The sequence below is a fragment of the Oncorhynchus clarkii genome, chromosome 8, assembly GCF_045791955.1.
Source record: "Oncorhynchus clarkii lewisi isolate Uvic-CL-2024 chromosome 8, UVic_Ocla_1.0, whole genome shotgun sequence".
In the NCBI taxonomy this organism is placed as follows: domain Eukaryota; kingdom Metazoa; phylum Chordata; class Actinopteri; order Salmoniformes; family Salmonidae; genus Oncorhynchus; species Oncorhynchus clarkii.
In genome coordinates this window covers 5,851,000-5,870,680 of record NC_092154.1, presented here as the reverse complement: position 1 = coordinate 5,870,680, position 19,681 = coordinate 5,851,000, and the positions used below count along the sequence as shown (strand labels likewise).

The 19,681-nt window shown below is 44.5% G+C and overlaps 1 protein-coding gene across 4 annotated transcripts in view; it reads right to left on the bottom strand.

Annotated features, from left to right (window-relative positions):
* Window positions 1-5,684: 5,684 nt before the first annotated feature.
* The window catches only part of LOC139415480 (jun dimerization protein 2-like), a 30,261-nt gene continuing 16,264 nt past the window's right edge, over window positions 5,685-19,681 (bottom strand). For 2 of the 4 annotated variants that reach the window (XM_071163580.1, XM_071163582.1), the window contains exons 3-6: window positions 14,110-14,337; window positions 11,874-11,978; window positions 6,408-7,597; window positions 5,685-6,321 (exon numbers count right to left, since the gene is read on the bottom strand). In XM_071163580.1, the coding sequence (XP_071019681.1) occupies window positions 7,394-7,597; window positions 11,874-11,978; window positions 14,110-14,310 (510 nt within the window). In that variant the 5' untranslated portion in view covers window positions 14,311-14,337 and the 3' untranslated portion in view covers window positions 5,685-6,321; window positions 6,408-7,393. The remainder of the gene's footprint in view (window positions 6,322-6,407; window positions 7,598-11,873; window positions 11,979-14,109; window positions 14,338-19,681) is intronic. The other 2 variants (XM_071163583.1, XM_071163581.1) reach the window with 2 other exon arrangements.

Here is a 19,681-nt window from a genome sequence, read left to right as displayed (position 1 = left end):
GGCTGCACCACAGCGTCTATTCACAGGCGCGATCCCACTACTGAGCGGCACGGGGGCTTTGGCCTGCTCCGTTTCCGACCTGGGCCGGTGCACCCCTCCTTAGACGACCTGGTGGTCCCGGGCTCCCCCAGGAGCACCATATCGATACCGAACTTAGTGCGGACACCCGATCGGCATAGTCCACTGGAGCTCAGAACTCCTGAGCTCAAACGATCCGCCAGCCTAAGCCTCCCAGCAACTTGGATTACAGGCGCACGCCACTGCACCCGGCGAGAGACGAGAGGATTTTAGAGGCATTTCAAGTTAAATTCGTGACGTCACACCACGCGTCACACAGTTTATATGATTGTATAACGTCTCTTGTGGTGGCATATAGAATTGCAGCGGTGTTCAGATTTAATTTTGTCTCGAGCTGTGCTCAAAGGCTGCCCACTTGTTATGGGTGACCCAGTATGGTATGTTCTGTATTGCCGCATTCAAGACAAACTGGAAACTCGGAAATCTCCGACTTCTGACTTCAGTGCATACAAGACGACTGGGAACTCGGGAAAAGAAAGGAGTTCGACTGGAATCTTTTTGTTGGAACGGTCATCCTGCTCAGAATTCCAAGTTGGAAACTGGAGCATCTTTCACATCTATCACAGTGGTCTAAATCGCTGCATCTCAGTGCTAGAGGTGTCACTACAGACCCTGGTTTGATTCCATCTATCACAGTGGTCTAAATCGCTGAATCTCAGTGCTAGAGGTGTCACTACAGACCCTGGTTTGATTCCATCTATCACAGTGGTTTAAATCGCTGAATCTCAGTGCTAGAGGTGTCACTACAGACCCTGGTTTGATTCCATCTATCACAGTGGTCTAAATCGCTGAATCTCAGTGCTAGAGGTGTCACTACAGACCCTGGTTTGATTCCATCTATCACAGTGGTCTAAATCGCTGAATCTCAGTGCTAGAGGTGTCACTACAGACCCTGGTTTGATTCCATCTATCACAGTGGTCTAAATCGCTGAATCTCAGTGCTAGAGGTGTCACTACAGACCCTGGTTTGATTCCATCTATCACAGTGGTCTAAATCGCTGAATCTCAGTGCTAGAGGTGTCACTACAGACCCTGGTTTGATTCCATCTATCACAGGGGTCTAAATCGCTAAATCTCAGTGCTAGAGGTGTCACTACAGACCCTGGTTTGATTCCATCTATCACAGGGGTCTAAATCGCTGAATCTCAGTGCTAGAGGTGTCACTACAGACCCTGGTTTGATTCCATCTATCACAGTGGTCTAAATCGCTGAATCTCAGTGCTAGAGGTGTCACTACAGACCCTGGTTTGATTCCATCTATCACAGTGGTCTAAATCGCTGAATCTCAGTGCTAGAGGTGTCACTACAGACCCTGGTTTGATTCCATCTATCACAGTGGTCTAAATCGCTGAATCTCAGTGCTAGAGGTGTCACTACAGACCCTGGTTTGATTCCATCTATCACAGTGGTCTAAATCGCTGAATCTCAGTGCTAGAGGTGTCACTACAGACCCTGGTTTGATTCCATCTATCACAGTGGTCTAAATCGCTGAATCTCAGTGCTAGAGGTGTCACTACAGACCCTGGTTTGATTCCATCTATCACAGGGGTCTAAATCGCTAAATCTCAGTGCTAGAGGTGTCACTACAGACCCTGGTTTGATTCCATCTATCACAGGGGTCTAAATCGCTGAATCTCAGTGCTAGAGGTGTCACTACAGACCCTGGTTTGATTCCATCTATCACAGTGGTCTAAATCGCTGAATCTCAGTGCTAGAGGTGTCACTACAGACCCTGGTTTGATTCCATCTATCACAGTGGTTTAAATCGCTGAATCTCAGTGCTAGAGGTGTCACTACAGACCCTGGTTTGATTCCATCTATCACAGTGGTCTAAATCGCTGAATCTCAGTGCTAGAGGTGTCACTACAGACCCTGGTTTGATTCCATCTATCACAGTGGTCTAAATCGCTGAATCTCAGTGCTAGAGGTGTCACTACAGACCCTGGTTTGATTCCATCTATCACAGGGGTCTAAATCGCTAAATCTCAGTGCTAGAGGTGTCACTACAGACCCTGGTTTGATTCCATCTATCACAGGGGTCTAAATCGCTGAATCTCAGTGCTAGAGGTGTCACTACAGACCCTGGTTTGATTCCATCTATCACAGTGGTCTAAATCGCTGAATCTCAGTGCTAGAGGTGTCACTACAGACCCTGGTTTGATTCCATCTATCACAGTGGTTTAAATCGCTGAATCTCAGTGCTAGAGGTGTCACTACAGACCCTGGTTTGATTCCATCTATCACAGTGGTCTAAATCGCTGAATCTCAGTGCTAGAGGTGTCACTACAGACCCTGGTTTGATTCCATCTATCACAGTGGTTTAAATCGCTGAATCTCAGTGCTAGAGGTGTCACTACAGACCCTGGTTTGATTCCATCTATCACAGTGGTTTAAATCGCTGAATCTCAGTGCTAGAGGTGTCACTACAGACCCTGGTTTGATTCCATCTATCACAGTGGTCTAAATCGCTGAATCTCAGTGCTAGAGGTGTCACTACAGACCCTGGTTTGATTCCATCTATCACAGTGGTCTAAATCGCTGAATCTCAGTGCTAGAGGTGTCAATACAGACCCTGGTTTGATTCCATCTATCACAGGGGTCTAAATCGCTAAATCTCAGTGCTAGAGGTGTCACTACAGACCCTGGTTTGATTCCATCTATCACAGGGGTCTAAATCGCTGAATCTCAGTGCTAGAGGTGTCACTACAGACCCTGGTTTGATTCCATCTATCACAGTGGTCTAAATCGCTGAATCTCAGTGCTAGAGGTGTCACTACAGACCCTGGTTTGATTCCATCTATCACAGTGGTTTAAATCGCTGAATCTCAGTGCTAGAGGTGTCACTACAGACCCTGGTTTGATTCCATCTATCACAGTGGTCTAAATCGCTGAATCTCAGTGCTAGAGGTGTCACTACAGACCCTGGTTTGATTCCATCTATCACAGTGGTTTAAATCGCTGAATCTCAGTGCTAGAGGTGTCACTACAGACCCTGGTTTGATTCCATCTATCACAGTGGTCTAAATCGCTGAATCTCAGTGCTAGAGGTGTCACTACAGACCCTGGTTTGATTCCATCTATCACAGTGGTCTAAATCGCTGAATCTCAGTGCTAGAGGTGTCACTACAGACCCTGGTTTGATTCCATCTATCACAGTGGTCTAAATCGCTGAATCTCAGTGCTAGAGGTGTCACTACAGACCCTGGTTTGATTCCATCTATCACAGTGGTCTAAATCGCTGAATCTCAGTGCTAGATGTGTGACTACAGACCCTGATTTGATTCCATCTATCACAGTGGTCTAAATCGCTGAATCTCAGTGCTAGAGGTGTCACTACAGACCCTGGTTTGATTCCATCTATCACAGTGGTTTAAATCGCTGAATCTCAGTGCTAGAGGTGTCACTACAGACCCTGGTTTGATTCCATCTATCACAGTGGTCTAAATCGCTGAATCTCAGTGCTAGAGGTGTCACTACAGACCCTGGTTTGATTCCATCTATCACAGTGGTCTAAATCGCTGAATCTCAGTGCTAGAGGTGTCACTACAGACCCTGGTTTGATTCCATCTATCACAGTGGTCTAAATCGCTGAATCTCAGTGCTAGAGGTGTCACTACAGACCCTGGTTTGATTCCATCTATCACAGTGGTCTAAATCGCTGAATCTCAGTGCTAGAGGTGTCACTACAGACCCTGGTTTGATTCCATCTATCACAGTGGTCTAAATCGCTGAATCTCAGTGCTAGAGGTGTCACTACAGACCCTGGTTTGATTCCATCTATCACAGTGGTCTAAATCGCTGAATCTCAGTGCTAGAGGTGTCACTACAGACCCTGGTTTGATTCCATCTATCACAGTGGTCTAAATCGCTGAATCTCAGTGCTAGAGGTGTCACTACAGACCCTGGTTTGATTCCATCTATCACAGTGGTCTAAATCGCTGAATCTCAGTGCTAGAGGTGTCACTACAGACCCTGGTTTGATTCCATCTATCACAGTGGTCTAAATCGCTGAATCTCAGTGCTAGAGGTGTCACTACAGACCCTGGTTTGATTCCATCTATCACAGTGGTCTAAATCGCTGAATCTCAGTGCTAGAGGTGTCACTACAGACCCTGGTTTGATTCCATCTATCACAGTGGTCTAAATCGCTGAATCTCAGTGCTAGAGGTGTCACTACAGACCCTGGTTTGATTCCATCTATCACAGTGGTCTAAATCGCTGAATCTCAGTGCTAGAGGTGTCACTACAGACCCTGGTTTGATTCCATCTATCACAGTGGTCTAAATCGTTGAATCTCAGTGCTAGAGGTGTCACTACAGACCCTGGTTTGATTCCATCTATCACAGTGGATCACACAATCACTTCCAACTTTGTGGCAACAGTTTGAGGAAGGCACATTCTTGTTTCAGCATGACAATGCCCCCCTCGCGCACAAAGCAAGGTCCGTACGGAAATGGTTTGTCGTGATCGGTGTGGAAGAACTTGACTGGCCTGCACAGAGCCCTGACCTCAACCCTTTGGGAACACCTTTGGGATGAATTGGATATTCCATATTAATGCCCCCATGATTTTGAAATGAGAAGTCATACGAGCAGGTGTCCACATACTTTTGGCCATGTAGAGTATCCCATCATTATATCCAAATCTCCAGTAGAGAACTTTTTAGAGAAGGAGGTAGCTAGCTACCTCCCAATATGGTGAGCGGAGTATTGGTGAGTAGGTGAAAGTACTGGGCGTGTGGAAAGGAAAGTAAGGGGCATGTGAACATTTCTGGGTAACAATTTAAGTACCTTACCGGGGTCCAAGAAGAAAGAAAAAAAAATAGCTTCTTAGCAAAGAGCAGTTTCTCAAGCAATCATTCTGCTAGGACTGTCTGGGAGTGGTCTGAGTGGGGGAGGGGAAAACTGAAAACTAGCTGTTATTGGCAGAGAGGTTTGGAACTCTCTTTTCTTATTGGTCTATAAACTAAATACCTCATGGTGATGTCACAATGGAAAGGCCAAAACTCCGTCCCACCAAAACATTGCTAGGACTGTCTGGGAGTGGTCTGAGTGGGGGAGGGGAAAACTGAAAACTAGCTGTTATTGGCAGAGAGGTTTGGAACTCTCTTTTCTTATTGGTCTATAAATTAAATACCTCATGGTGATGTCACAATGGAAAGGCCAAAACTCCGTCCCACCAAAACATTGCTAGGACTGTCTGGGAGTGGTTTGAGTTGGGGAGGGGAAAACTGAAAACTAACTGTTATTGGCAGAGAGGATTGGAACTCTCTTTTCTTATTGGTCTATAAACTAAATACCTCATGGTGATGTCACAATGGAAAGGCCAAAACTCCGTCCCACCAAAACATTGCTAGGACTGTCTGGGAGTGGTCTGAGTTGGGGAGGGGAAAACTGAAAACTAGCTGTTATTGGTAGAGAGGTTTGGAACTCTCTTTTCTTATTGGTCTATAAACTAAATACCTCATGTTGCTAGGACTGTCTGGGAGTGGTCTGAGTGGGGGAGGGGAAAACTGAAAAATAGCTGATATTGTCAGAGACGTTTGGAACAACATTATTCCAACCTCATAGTGTGGAAATATATATATAAAACACAGGTATCACTTCTTTTTTTGACTGCTCTGGGCCTTTTAATATTGAAAAAAATACAACAAGACACTGATGTCAAATACACAAAAATCACATCAAGTGATTACAACAATTACAAGGCTTTTCATACACAATATATATGTCACTTATAAAAACGGTATAAAATAAGTATATTGAAATACAGACATTTGAATTAACAATGCCTTTTTTAATTGTATTTTTAATAAACAACAGGAGTGTAAACATTATTTCATATAGTAAATATATATGTGCTTTTATTTCATGACGCCAGCGTCACCTCGAATCGGATCAACCGGATACTTCCATCGTCAAGGCAGAGGATATACAACAACAACAACAACAACACAAATTAGCATTATAATATGAAATAAAAATATGTTCCAACTTGGTAATGAACAAATCCTAGAATAGTACTACACCTGTGTATTTCAACATGGTATACAGTATACTGGCTGACTACACCTGTGTATTTCAACATGGTATACAGTATACTGGCTGACTACACCTGTGTATTTCAACATGGTATACAGTATACTGGCTGACTACACCTGTGTATTTCAACATGGTATACAGTATACTGGCTGACTACACCTGTGTATTTCAACATGGTATACAGTATACTGGCTGACTACACCTGTGTATTTCAACATGGTATACAGTATACTGGCTGACTACACCTGTGTATTTCAACATGGTATACAGTATACTGGCTGACTACACCTGTGTATTTCAACATGGTATACAGTACACTGGCTGACTACACCTGTGTATTTCAACATGGTATACAGTACACTGGCTGACTACACCTGTGTATTTCAACATGGTATACAGTACACTGGCTGACTACACCTGTGTATTTCAACATGGTATACAGTACACTGGCTGACTACACCTGTGTATTTCAACATGGTATACAGTACACTGGCTGACTACACCTGTGTATTTCAACATGGTATACAGTACACTGGCTGACTACACCTGTGTATTTCAACATGGTATACAGTATACTGGCTGGCTACACCTGTGTATTTCAACATGGTATACAGTACACTGGCTGGCTACACCTGTGTATTTCAACATGGTATACAGTACACTGGCTGGCTACACCTGTGTATTTCAACATGGTATACAGTACACTAGCTGGCTACACCTGTGTGCCTCTACAGGTATACATGTTTAGAATATCACAACAACAACCTCTGTTTGTCTCAAGAGTCGGTAAGTGCCGGAAACAGAGCACCATAGTGATTGATCTTAGTGTTTCCCCTTCCGAAACGATAGTTTCCACTATATATAAATATATCACAATATATCTTCTTCCATCTGTCCCTTATTGTAACGGTGGTTGGTTGCAGTAAGGAAACGGTGTGGCACTGACTTGGTTTCAAAAACAAAAACACTTATTATGACGCAGAGATAACTGGGTTGGGCATTTAGGCTCCTCCCTCTTCCCTCAGGAACCCAATCGGGTAACGTTACCGAGGTGTTTACCGAGGCAACGGAACCCTAACAACCCCGGGTCTTTTAGGCAAAGGCAGACTTGAGTCTCCAGCTTGGCGCTCAACACACAGTACATAAGTGCTTCAACAACAAAAGCATCAGGTGATTTTTTTGAATCTTTCGTCATCTTTGACGACAGTTGCTTTTCTCCCCGTCGGATTCCTTCCTTCCTTCCCGCCCTTCGGTTTCACTTTCCCTCTGTGGTTTCACTTAGAGGCCTCCAGCTTTTCGGCGGCCAGGAGTTCGAGCAGGGGGTTGGCCTCGCTCTCAGGGGTCTTGACGCTGTCGGTACGGACGATGCAGGTGGGGCGGTGGAGGTTGAGCATCACCATTAGCTGCTGTCTCTCCATCCTCAGCTCTTCGATTTGGGCCTTTAGGTCGGAGTTCACCACCTCCAGACGCTCCGACTCCTACAGGGAGGACAGAGAGGGGAGGGGGGTATACTGTTAGGTCATTGATTTAGCCTTTATTTAACCAGGTAACACATCGAGAACACTTTCTCTTTTATAATGACCCGAGGTCCCACTTTAAACAAACTATAAGCAGGACTGGGGTGTAATGGGGTTACATATAACATATATATTTTTTAAATGAACTGTAATCTGTTACTTTACCAGCATTAAAACTGTCATCCATTACTTTAACAGCATTAGAAACATACTTTTGAAAAACGAGATGATTACTTCTACGATTACTTTTAAATTCAGGAAAAAAAAGGATGTTTGCGAGAGAAAAAAACCTTTTGACAATTTTCTGTTTTCTCAAATCAGTGTTGAAAAAAAAAGGACCAAGATTTTATTATTTTTTTTACCTTGATTTAACTACTCTGTCATTTATCTATTACTGTTGATATCTAGAATTTAGGGGGATCACACTGCTACTCTGTCATTTTATCGTTTTGCGCCTCACGGGTTGTGGATGGCTGTTCACAAAAGTATATGTATATTTTAACCCAGTAATGGTTGAATTGAAGAAGTTTAAGCTGCCTATCACTCATTGTTTTTGCGACCAGTGGACAGCCAGTGAAAAAGGGGCTCTTGCAACAGCTGCATAGTGTGGATCCCAGCCTATAGAATAACAGCTGCATAGTGTGGATCCCAGCCTATAGAATAACAGCTGCATAGTGTGGATCCCAGCCTATAGAATAACAGCTGCATAGTGCAGATCCCAGCCTATAGAATAACAGCTGCATTATGTGGATCCCAGCCTATAGAATAACAGCTGCATAGTGTGGATCCCAGCCTATAGAATAACAGCTGCATAGTGTGGATCCCAGCCTATAGAATAACAGCTGCATAGTGTGGATCCCAGCCTATAGAATAACAGCTGCATAGTGTGGATCCCAGCCTATAGAATAACAGCTGCATAGTGCAGATCCCAGCCTATAGAATAACAGCTGCATTATGTGGATCCCAGCCTATAGAATAACAGCTGCATAGTGTGGATCCCAGCCTATAGAATAACAGCTGCATAGTGTGGATCCCAGCCTATAGAATAACAGCTGCATTATGTGGATCCCAGCCTATAGAATAACAGCTGCATAGTGTGGATCCCAGCCTATAGAATAACAGCTGCATAGTGTGGATCCCAGCCTATAGAATAACAGCTGCATAGTGTGGATCCCAGCCTATAGAATAACAGCTGCATAGTGTGGATCCCAGCCTATAGAATAACAGCTGCATAGTGTGGATCCCAGCCTATAGAATAACAGCTGCATTATGTGGATCCCAGCCTATAGAATAACAGCTGCATTATGTGGATCCCAGCCTATAGAATAACAGCTGCATTATGTGGATCCCAGCCTATAGAATAACAGCTGCATTATGTGGATCCCAGCCTATAGAATAACAGCTGCATTATGTGGATCCCAGCCTATAGAATAACAGCTGCATTATGTGGATCCCAGCCTATAGAATAACAGCTGCATTATGTGGATCCCAGCCTATAGAATAACAGCTGCATTATGTGGATCCCAGCCTATAGAATAACAGCTGCATTATGTGGATCCCAGCCTATGGAATTAAAGTTTGAGGGAGTTCCTCCCTTCTAAACTCCTCTGTGCTATTAGGGCTCCATACTGTCAAAAAACAAGTTTCATTTGAGAAGACCACGAGTGGGACTTTTATTGAAAATCCATACACCTAACAGACACATGCACACTTTTGACAGACTTAGACAGATGCAAATGATCAAGATGTTTAAAGAGTCACCAACAAAAAAAGTAAACAATAGACTTATAGAAAATGCAACATGCAAATAGCATTTTTCAGTAGTGCTCACAATATGCCATTCCAAGACCAGAGTTCATTTTTCAAACTGGACGCAATGAGCCCAATCAGTCCTCCATGACAACACAATCATAAAACAACAGAGTTGGCTATTTATGCTCAAGCTAATCTATATTTCCATATTTCCAAGTCCTATTCTTGAAGATCGAAGGAGTATTAAATTCATTAGAATGACTAGAAATCTGACAGACTTTGTTTTTTAAATGTAAAGATATAGCCTGATCATATTATTATCTGTAGTAGAAAGCAATGGATTAGAATAAGTCTACATAACCCATGAAGTAAAATGTTACATATATTTATGGACAGCTATGTACACGATACAATTGATTTATCCTGCAATAAATGTTGTTCAATTGGTAATATACATTTTGTGTCTTCTTCTAATCCTTCTTGAAAGTAATTTAAAAGTATCTGAAAGTAATCAGATTACTTTGGGTAATCCAAAAGTTATGTTACCGATTTAGAATTTGACAGGTAACTAGTAACTGTATTGGATTACATTTAGAAAGTAACCTTCCCAACCTTGACTATGACGTGAATGCCTGACAGAGAGCACTCATCACGTCTTTATAAACACGACATAGATTCTTCACAAATGATTTAGAAGTAACCATACAATCTATTCTAGATTCTACAGCCAATTTGCAAAGAACACCAGAGTAAATAGTATATATAAAGAACACCAGTGTATACATAAAGAACACCAGAGTATACATAAAGAACACCAGAGTATACATAAAGAACACCAGAGTATAAGTAAAGAACACCAGAGTACACATAAAGAACACCAGAGTAAATAGTATACATAAAGAACACCAGAGTAAATAGTATACATAAAGAACACCAGAGTATATAGTACACATAAAGAACACCAGAGTATACATAAAGAACACCAGAGTATATAGTACACATAAAGAACACCAGTGTATACATAAAGAACACCAGAGTATATAGTACACATAAAGAACACCAGAGTATACATAAAGAACACCAGAGTATATAGTACACATAAAGAACACCAGAGTATACATAAAGAACACCAGAGTATATAGTACACATAAAGAACACCAGAGTATACATAAAGAACACCAGAGTATATAGTACACATAAAGTACACATATATAGTACACATAAAGAACACCAGAGTACACATAAAGTACACATAAAGAACACCAGAGTACACATAAAGAACACCAGAGTACACATAAAGAACACCAGAGTATATAGTATACATAAATAACACCAGAGTATACATAAAGAACACCAGAGTATACATAAAGAACACCAGAGTATACATAAAGAACACCAGAGAATACATAAAGAACACCAGAGTACACATAAAGAACACCAGAGTACACATAAAGAACACCAAAGTACACATAAAGAACACCAGAGTACACATAAAGAACACCAGAGTACACATAAAGAACACCAGAGTATATAGTATACATAAAGAACACCAGAGTATACATAAAGAACACCAGAGTATACATAAAGAACACCAGAGTATATAGTACACATAAAGAACACCAGAGTACACATAAAGAACACCAGAGTACACATAAAGAACACCAGAGTACACATAAAGAACACCAGAGTACACATAAAGAACACCAGAGTACACATAAAGAACACCAGAGTACACATAAAGAACACCAGAATACACATAAAGAACACCAGAGTACACATAAAGAACACCAGAGTATACATAAAGAACACCAGAGTACACATAAAGAACACCAGAGTACACATAAAGAACACCAGAGTACACATAAAGAACACCAGAGTATACATAAAGAACACCAGAGAATACATAAAGAACACCAGAGTATATAGTACACATAAAGAACACCAGAGTATACATAAAGAACACCAGAGTAGACATAAAGAACACCAGAGTAGACATAAAGAACACCAGAGTACACATAAAGAACACCAGAGTACACATAAAGAACACCAGAGTACACATAAAGAACACCAGTGTATACATAAAGAACACCAGAGAATACATAAAGAACACCAGAGTATATAGTACACATAAAGAACACCAGAGTATACATAAAGAACACCAGAGTATACATAAAGAACACCAGAGTATACATAAAGAACACCAGACTATACATAAAGAACACCAGAGTATACATAAAGAACACCAGAGTATACATAAAGAACACCAGAGTTCACATAAAGAACACCCGAGTATACATAAAGAACACCAGAGTATACATAAAGAACACCAGAGTATACATAAAGAACACCAGAGTATACATAAAGAACACCAGAGTATACATAAAGAACACCAGAGTACACATAAAGAACACCAGAGTATACATAAAGAACACCAGAGTATACATAAAGAACTCTGCCGCCATTTTGAAAAAGAAAAGAGACTGACCCTTTGGAGGAAGTCTGTTCTCTCCTTCTTCTTGTTCCGACATCGTGCTGCTGCCACTTTGTTCTTATCTCTCCTCCGTCTCCTCCTCTCATCGTCCTCGTCCATCTGCAAGGAGAAGGAAGTATTGTGATTAGCTAATGGTGACCTTATTCAAGGCCTGCATATTATTAAATATAGTTATTCCAACCTTGGGTTCTATCTTTCCTGCATTTTATACTCCTGATGCAGTGGTGTTTCACTCCTAGTTTGTTTTATTGTGAATTTCAAGTAACAACGTCTCAGCTTCATACCTGTGCTTGCCATCTTGGAGGCAACAGTGAATAGTTTCAGAGAACCCAGATTGAAATGATTAAAGGCCCAGTAGAGTCAAAAACAGGATTTCCTGTGTTTTATATACAGTGGAGCAAAAAAGTATTTAGTCAGCCACCAATTGTGCAAGTTCTCCCACTTAAAAAGATGAGGCCTGTAATGTTCATCATAGGTACACTTCAACTATGACAGACAAAATGAGGGGAAAAAATCCGGAAAATCACATTGTAGGATTTTTTATGAATTTATTTGCAAATTTTGGTGGAAAATAAGTATTTGGTCAATAACAAAAGTTTCTCAATACTTTGTTATATACCCTTTGTTGGCAATGACAGAGGTCAAACGTTTTCTGTAAGTCTTCACAAGGTTTTCACACACTGTTGCTGGTATTTTGGCCCAGTCCTCCATGCAGCTCTCCTCTAGAGCAGTGACGTTTTGAGGCTGTTGCTGGGCAACACAGACTTTCTATTTCTATGGGGTTGAGATCTGGAGACTGGCTAGGCCACTCCAGGACCTTGAAATGCTTCTTACGAAGCCACTGCTTCGTTGCCCGGGCGGTGTGTTTGGGATCATTGTCATGCTGAAAGACCCAGCCACGTTTCATCTTCAATGCCCTTGCTGATGGTAGGCTTTGTTACTTTGGTCCCAGCTCTCTGCAGGTCATTCACTAGGTCCCCCCGTGTGGTTCTGGGATTTTTGCTCACCGTTCTTGTGATCATTTTGACCCCATGGGGTGAGATCTTGCATGGAGCCCCAGATCGAGGGAGATTATCAGGGGTCTTGTATGTCTTCCATTTCCTAATAATTGCTCCCACAGTTGATTTCTTCAAACCAAGCTGCTTACCTATTGCAGATTCAGACTTCCCAGCCTGGTGCAGGTCTACAATTTTGTTTCTGGTGTCCTTTGACAGCTCTTTGGTCTTGGCCATAGTGGAGTTTGAAGTGTGACTGTTTGAGGTTGTGGACAGGTGTCTTTTATACTGATAACAAGTTCAAACAGGTGCCATTAATACAGGTAACGAGTGGAGGACAGAGGAGCCTCTTAAAGAAGAAGTTACAGGTCTGTGAGAGCCAGAAATCTTGCTTGTTTGTAGGTGACCAAATACTTATTTTCCACCATAATTTGCAAATAAATTAATTAAAAATCCTACAATGTGATTTTCTGGATTTTTTTCTCTCATTTTGTCTGTCATAGTTGAAGTGTACCTATGATGAAAATTACAGGCCTCTCTCATCTTTTTAAGTGGGAGAACTTGCACAATTGGTGGCTGACTAAATACTTTTTTGCCCCACTGTCTATTTATATATTTCCACACTATGAGGTTGGAATAATATTGTGAAATTGTGTAAAATGCCCTTTTAGTGTGAGAGCAGTTTGAAAAGTTTGGTGAGATGGAGTATGTGACATCACCATGTAGTAAATTAGGTAATAGACCAATAAGAAAGGGAGTTCCAAACCTCTCTTCCAATAACAGCTAGTTTTCAGTTTTCACCTCCCCACTCAGACCACTCCCAGACAGTCCTTGCTTATTCTTGCTTGAGAAATGGCTCTTTGCTAAGAAGCAAGTTCTGTTTCTTTTGTTTTACCATTTTAATTGAAAACAATCACAGTAAGGTACTTAATTGCTCCCCAGAAAGGATTTGATATTAAGATAAAAATGGCTGCATTGGACCTTTAAGTTGTGTAACATCTAAACTACTTCTGAAATTGGCCACTTGGTGGAGCTAAACGTTAGACAGGCTGACAACATCTAAACTACTTCTGAAATTGGCCACTTGGTGGAGCTAAACGTTAGACAGGCTGACAACATCTAAACATCAGTCGATCATAAAAAATAAAAAAACATGGCATCCCTCGAAAATATCAACATCCACCACCGTTCCTCCTCTTCATCCTTCTCTTCCTCCACCTCCTCCTCCTCCTCACCTCTCCCTTGATAGCAGTGAGCGGCCTCTTGCCCAGCCGTCCCAGGATATGCAGCGGTGACAACATGGCACCCAGGTTCCTGAAGTCCTGTGCCAGTTTGAGCTGGTCGGTGAGCGTGGTGGCAGATATGCCGGCCAGCAGGCCCAGGCTGGGCAAGGAGCCGGCCGTCAGGGAAGGGTCAGGGATCTGACCGGGCATCATGTCAGACCCAGCTACCGTACGCCACCGCTGTGGAGACAGAGAGGAGAGGAAGGGAGAGAGGAGAGGACGGGAGAGAGGAGAGGACGGAAGGGAGAGAGAGAGAGGAGAGAGAAAGGAAAGGAGCGGAGAGAGAGAGGGGAAGGAAGGGAGAGAGAGAGGAGAGAGAGAGGGAAAGGAAGGGAGAGAGAGAGGAGAGAGAGAAGGGAAAGGAAAGGAACGGAGAGAGAGAGGAGAGAGAAGGGAGAGAGAGAGAGGGAAAGGAAGGGAGAGAGAAGGTAAAGGAAGGGAGAGAGAGAGGAGAGAGAAGGGAGAGAGAGGAGAGAGAAGGGAAAGGAACGGAGAGAGAGAGGAGAGAGAAGGGAGAGAGAGAGAGGGAAAGGAAGGGAGAGAGAGGGTAAAGGAAGGGAGAGAGAGAGGAGAGATAAGGGAGAGAGAGAGGAGAGAGAAGGGAAAGGAACGGAGAGAGAGAGGAGAGAGAAGGGAAAGGAAGGGAGAGAGAGGAGAGAGAAGGGAGAGAGAGGGTAAAGGAAGGGAGAGAGAGAGGAGAGAGGTTAAGATTAAAATCATCCTGTTAATGACTGATGTAATTATTTGTCACGTCAGAAACAACCACACAGAGAAGAAGAAAAAGGGAGGTTCATTTAATGTCCAAAACATTTCAACCATAGGATATATTCCTTTCCCACACAGTTTAAAAGCTATTGTCCAATATCCTCCACAGACAGCCATTTAACGGAATTGACAGACTGGATTTTGCTGAATTCTACACTGGAATGTTAATCTACACTAGTATCTCCATGTCCAGGCTGTGATTAATCATGTATCGCATTGATTTGCCCACAATCACTGAACAAAACAAAGAGAGGGTTGGTATGCAATAAAATAAAATCAAGAGTTTGACCACAGGACTTCTTATTGCAATCAGAGACAGAGAGACAGAGAGACAGAGAGAGAGAGAGACAGAGAGACAGAGAGAGAGACAGAGAGACAGAGAGAGAGAGAGAGAGAGAGAGAGAGACAGAGAGAGAGAGAGACAGAGAGACAGAGAAAGAGACAGAGAGAGAGAGAGTGAGAGAGAGACAAAGTGAGAGAGAGACAGAGACAGAGAGAGAGACAGAGAGAGACAGAGTGAGTGAGAGAGAGACAGAGAGACAGAGAAACAGAGAGAGAGACAGAGTTAGAGAGAGACACAGAGAGAGAGAGAGAGAGAGACAGAGAGAGAGTGAAAGAGAGAGACAGAGTGAGAGAGAGTGAGAGAGAGAGAGACAGAGACACAGAGAGAGACAGAGAGACAGTGAGAGAGACAGAGAGACAGAGAGAGAGACAGAGAGAGAGACAGAGAGAGACAGAGTGTCTCGGAGAAACATGAGAGAAATAAAACCTGTACAAACCAGCCTGAAGGGAAGTGGATGGACAATGAAGACATTTCTCTAATGACATGTTAGAACCGAGACTCCTGATGGTCAAAAACAAAGCAAATGTTGCTCATGGAACAGCTCATCTGAGATCCTACTGTCTGTATTTACTTCCCATACAGCGGGCCATGCTAATTCACATGCACCTCGTCTCCGATACACACCACCAGTATGTTCAGTATCAAGCAGTGAATCAACAGGTTATGGCCCCTTTGTGCAAAGCCCTCATCTCAGCCTAAGCCAACAAAGACGCGTATTGTGAGGTGAGAAGGACAGGACAGGACAGCTGACTGTATGCTGACTGTGGAGCTGACCAGCTGACTCCCTGGCTACGTCCCAAAGAGCACCCTATTCCGTATCGAAGTAGGGGCCATAGGGCCCTGGTCAGAAGTAGGGGCCATAGGGCCCTGGTCAGAAGTAGGGGCCATAGAGCTCTGGTCAGAAGTAGGGACCATAGGGACCTGGTCAGAAGTAGGGGCCATAGGGCCCTGGTCAGAAGTAGGGACCATAGAGCCCTGGTCAAATTGTGCACTATATAGAGATAGGGTGGCATTTGGGACCCAGGACCTGTCCCTGACTGACTATACTGGAAGACTGTGGTTCCTTTCTTAGCTAAATTTTAAAAAGACAGAAAGAGAGACAGAGAGAAAGAGTAGTCTGACAGACTACCACCCCTAGACCAGCTGGCTTACTGTAGTCTGACAGACTACCACCCCTAGACCAGCTGGCTTACTGTAGTCTGACAGACTACCACCCCTAGACCAGCTGGCTTACTGTAGTCTGACAGACTACCACCCCTAGACCAGCTGGCTTACTGTAGTCTGACAGACTACCACCCCTAGACCAGCTGGCTTACTGTAGTCTGACAGATTACCACCCCTAGACCAGCTGGCTTACTGTAGTCTGACAGAATATCACCCCTACACCAGCTGGTTTACTGTAGTCTGACAGACTACCACCCCTAGACCAGCTGGCTTACTGTAGTCTGACAGACTATCACCCCTAGACCAGCAGGCTTACTGTAGTCTGACAGACTACCACCCCTAGACCAGCTGGCTTACTGTAGTCTGACAGACTAACACCTCTAGACCAGTTGGCTTACTGTAGTCTGACAGACTACCACCCCTAGACCAGCTGGCTTACTGTAGTCTGACAGACTACCACCCCTAGACCAGTTGGCTTACTGTAGTCTGACAGACTACCACCCCTAGACCAGTTGGCTTACTGTAGTCTGACAGACTACCACCCCTAGACCAGTTGGCTTACTGTAGTCTGATAGAATATCACCCCTAGACCAGCTGGCTTACTGTAGTCTGACAGACTACCACCCCTAGACCAGCTGGCTTACTGTAGTCTGACAGACTACCACCCCTAGACCAGCTGGCTTACTGTAGTCTGACAGAATATCACCCCTAGACCAGCTGGCTTACTGTAGTCTGACAGACTACCACCCCTAGACCAGTTGGCTTACTGTAGTCTGACAGACTACCACCCCTAGACCAGCTGGCTTACTGTAGTCTGACAGACTACCACCCCTAGACCAGTTGGCTTACTGTAGTCTGACAGACTACCACCCCTAGACCAGCTGGCTTACTGTAGTCTGACAGACTACCACCCCTAGACCAGTTGGCTTACTGTAGTCTGACAGACTACCACCCCTAAACCAGCTGGCTTACTGTAGTCTGAGGGACTACCATCCCTAGACCAGCTGGCCTACTGTAGTCTGACAGACTAGCACCCCTAAACCAGCTGGCTTACTGTAGTCTGACAGACTACCACCCCTAGACCAGCTGGCTTACTGTAGTCTGACAGACTACCACCCCTAGACCAGCTGGCCTACTGTAGTCTGACAGACTACCACCACTAGACATACAGCTACCTAGACCAGCTGACTTACTGTAGTCTGACAGACTACCACCCCTAGACCAGCTGGCTTACTGTAGTCTGACAGACTACCACCCCTAGACCAGCTGGCGTACTGTAGTCTGACAGACTACCACCCCTAGACCAGCTGGCTTACTGTAGTCTGACAGACTACCACCCCTAGACCAGCTGGCGTACTGTAGTCTGACAGACTACCACCCCTAGACCAGCTGGCTTACTGTAGTCTGACAGACTACCACCCCTAGACCAGCTGGCCTACTGTAGTCTGACAGACTACCACCCCTAGACCAGCTGGCTTACTGTAGTCTGACAGACTACCACCCCTAAACCAGCTGGCTTACTGTAGTCTGACAAACTACCACCCCTAGACCAGCTGGCTTACTGTAGTCTGACAGACTACCACCCCTAGACCAGCTGGCCTACTGTAGTCTGACAGACTACCACCCCTAGACATACAGCTACCTAGACCAGCTGGCTTACTGTAGTCTGACAGACTATCACCCCTAGACCAGCTGGCTTACTGTAGTCTGACAGACTACCACCCCTAGACCAGCTGGCTTACAGTAGTCTGACAGACGACCACCCCTAGACCAACTGGCTTACTGTAGTCTGAAAGACTACCACCCCTAGACCAGCTGGCCTACTGTAGTCTGACAGACTACCACCCCTAGACCAGCTGGCTTACTGTAGTCTGACAGACTACCACCCCTAGACCAGCTGGCTTACTGTAGTCTGACAGACTACCACCCCTAAACCAGCTGGCTTACTGTAGTCTGACAGACTACCACCCCTAGACATACAGCTACCTAGACCAGCTGGCTTACTGTAGTCTGAGGGACTACCACCCCTAGACCAGCTGGCCTACTGTAGTCTGACAGACTAGCACCCCTAAACCAGCTGGCTTACTGTAGTCTGACAGACTACCACCCCTAAACCAGCTGGCTTACTGTAGTATGACAGACTACCACCCCTAAACCAGCTGGCCTACTGTAGTCTGACAGACTAGCACCCCTAGACATCCAGCTACCTAGACCAGCTGGCCTACTGTAGTCTGACAGACTACCACCCCTAGACCAGCTGGCTTACTGTAGTCTGACAGACTACCACCCCTAGACCAGCTGGCCTACTGTAGTCTGACAGACTACCACCCCTAAACCAGCTGGCCTACTGTAGTCAGACTACCACCCCTAGACCAGCTGGCTTACTGTAGTCTGACAGACTACCACCCCTAGACCAGCTGGCCTACTGTAGTCTGACAGACTACCACCCCTAAACCAGCTGGCCTACTGTAGTCAGACTACCACCCCTAGACCAGCTGGCTTACTGTAGTCTGACAGACTACCACCCCTAGACCAGCTGGCCTACTGTAGTCAGACTACCACCCCTAGACCAGCTGGCCTACTGTAGTCAGACTACCACCCCTAGACCAGCTGGCCTACTGTAGTCAGACTACCACCCCTAGACCAGCTGGCCTACTGTAGTCAGACTACCACCCCTAGACCAGCTGGCTTACTGTAGTCAGACTACCACCCCTAGACCAGCTGGCCTACTGTAGTCAGACTACCACCCCTAGACCAGCTGGCCTACTGTAGTCAGACTACCACCCCTAGACCAGCTGGATTACTGTAGTCTGATTAACTACCATATTTCCTCCTCTTTCCTCTTTCTCAGCCTGCTAACCAGGATCAGCGTTCAGTGTTTGATGATGCAACACCCTCTCTGTGTTCTTGCAGTCAAGCAGAACAGCCAGCTGGCACATACACACACACGCTCGCTCGCTAGCGCACACACACACAGCAGACGTACTGTACCCAGACCAGACAGACAAAGACAGCCACACAGAGCAGGGTAGCGCAGAACAGGGAAGAGCAGAGTAGAACAGGGTAGAGCAGAACAGGGTAGAGCAGAGTAGAACAGGGCAGAGCAGAACAGGGTAGAACAGAACAGGGTAGAACAGAACAGGGTAGAGCAGAACAGGGTCGAGCAGAACAGGGTAGAACAGAACAGGGTCGAGCAGAACAGGGTCGAGCAGAACAGGGTCGAGCAGAACAGGGTAGAGCAGAACAGGGTAG